Source organism: Diaphorina citri, unplaced genomic scaffold (genome assembly GCF_000475195.1).
Source record: "Diaphorina citri unplaced genomic scaffold, Diaci psyllid genome assembly version 1.1 scaffold871, whole genome shotgun sequence".
NCBI lineage: Eukaryota > Metazoa > Arthropoda > Insecta > Hemiptera > Psyllidae > Diaphorina > Diaphorina citri.
In genome coordinates this window covers 73,146-75,008 of record NW_007378303.1, presented here as the reverse complement: position 1 = coordinate 75,008, position 1,863 = coordinate 73,146, and the positions used below count along the sequence as shown (strand labels likewise).

Genomic DNA, 1,863 nt, shown 5'->3' with positions numbered 1-1,863 from the left:
CTGGTAAACAGGAGGACGTGGGTTCAATCCCAGCCGAGGTATGGAGTCCTCATTTATTTGAGAATTTGACCACGTAATAATGGAGCTCTAAGGGTTAGGTGGTAGAGAATGCCTAAGGCGTTAACCTCGCCTAGGGGTTGCCTTCCACTCAAGAGTCTATTATTTATTATTATTAATGATAACTCCTGATAGTACAAGTGTTTAGGTAGGTAGGTACCTACTTGATGTGTGTTGTGAAGTGTTTTTGTTGTAAAGATAGGTGTGACCACAATAATAGTAGTAGCCTACTGCTGGAGTAAAGGGACTTTTCAGTCCTATGCGAGCAGTATAAATAAGCATTATTATTATTAATGATAACTCACGATAGTACAAGTGTTTAGGTAGGTACCTACTTGATGTGTGATGTGATTGTTGTGAAGTGTTTTTGTTGTAAAGATAGGTGTGATTGTAAAGTTGTGTTCCCATTATAATAGACGACTGACAAGTCTACATAATTATAGATTATTAGAATTACAATTGAGTATTGAAATCTTTAATTGACAAAAATCCTTGAATTGGTCGATGATCAACAATCGATCTATGAAATGAAATTGTTCACACCTAATCGTTGCTCGTCGATTAAATGTGGACACCAGCCTTATATCTGCCAATCGGAGAAGTCCTAATGTTTATGAAGTTACCTACCTACTTACATAGCTTTAGGTACCTATATTATAACTATGGTATTAGGCACCTAACTCTATAGTAAGAAATTAAGGTTATTAGGACTTAGGACCTTTAGGTAGTAGGTATTAGGTACGTAATTAAATTTTAATTCATGCTAAAAAGCGGAAGCAATGGTCCTAGCAACTTTTACGAGCGTAAAACTTTCTTTATTGTCTCACTTGATTTGAACGAACATTATTATTGTTCATAATAAGTAATAAGGTACCTAATTATCTATTGTTTGCTTAAATACTCTGTCAAAAAGGCTAATCTATTTTGATTTAACCCTTGAGTACCTATCTACAAATGTACAGAATCATCTATCTGCAATCTACATATCTATGTATTCTGGAGATATTTTTATCAACGAAGTGCTTGTTGCACATCCACTAAAAATATTGTTCGCTCGTTCTCTCTCTCTCTTAATTTATACTTATGTACTTAACTATGTACCGTATCCAAATCACCTGAATGGTCTGGTCTCCTAGATATCCCTATCCAAGGGTTAAAAAGAAAGATCATTAGATTCATTAGTAAAATCACGGAAGACGGAAGTACCTAGGTATAAGTATGTAGATATTACCTACCAAAAAGTTCATATAACTTTGAGTCAATAACCTTATATAACATTCTCTTAATTAAAATAAAAAAAGTACCTACCTATCATACCAATAACGAACCCCATTTTTAAATAATTACATAGGTATCCATATATACTTACTTAGATTTTGACCTCCTATTGTCAAACAAAACTTTTCGACCCTTGGATAAAACTTGTGTGTGAAAATGAATCCAATATTGTTTGTGGTGGCAATGGTGCTACTCATATACTTTTTGAGCAAAACAATGTTCTCTCGACCCAAACACTTCCCACCAGGTAAGTTAGGCAATATTCAGCCAGGTTGCCTTTTGGATGGGTGACTCATCAGGATCGACTCAAATCTCACGTTGTTCGTTGAATAAGTCAAGAGCACGCACTCTCAACTCGGAGATGCTGGGTTCGAAATCCGCCCAGGGCAAAAATTCGCTGACCAAACCTCTCCGTTCTCTGACAGACGATTAAATATTACGCATTGTATGTGAAAATTTCAATGTGGTTCCGAAATAGGAACTTTTTTTTTCAGGGGTTCTAATGGTACCTACTCCCACTCTCATTTT

The 1,863-nt window shown here is 35.6% G+C and overlaps 1 protein-coding gene across 2 annotated transcripts in view; it reads left to right on the top strand.

Annotated features, from left to right (window-relative positions):
* The first annotated feature begins 1,353 nt into the window (after positions 1–1,353).
* LOC103512664 (probable cytochrome P450 304a1) overlaps positions 1,354–1,863 on the top strand; it is a 15,429-nt gene continuing 14,919 nt past the window's right edge. For both annotated transcript variants that reach the window (XM_026826076.1, XM_026826077.1), the window contains exon 1: positions 1,354–1,582. In XM_026826076.1, coding sequence (XP_026681877.1) covers positions 1,492–1,582 — 91 coding nt within the window. In that variant the 5' untranslated portion in view covers positions 1,354–1,491. The remainder of the gene's footprint in view (positions 1,583–1,863) is intronic.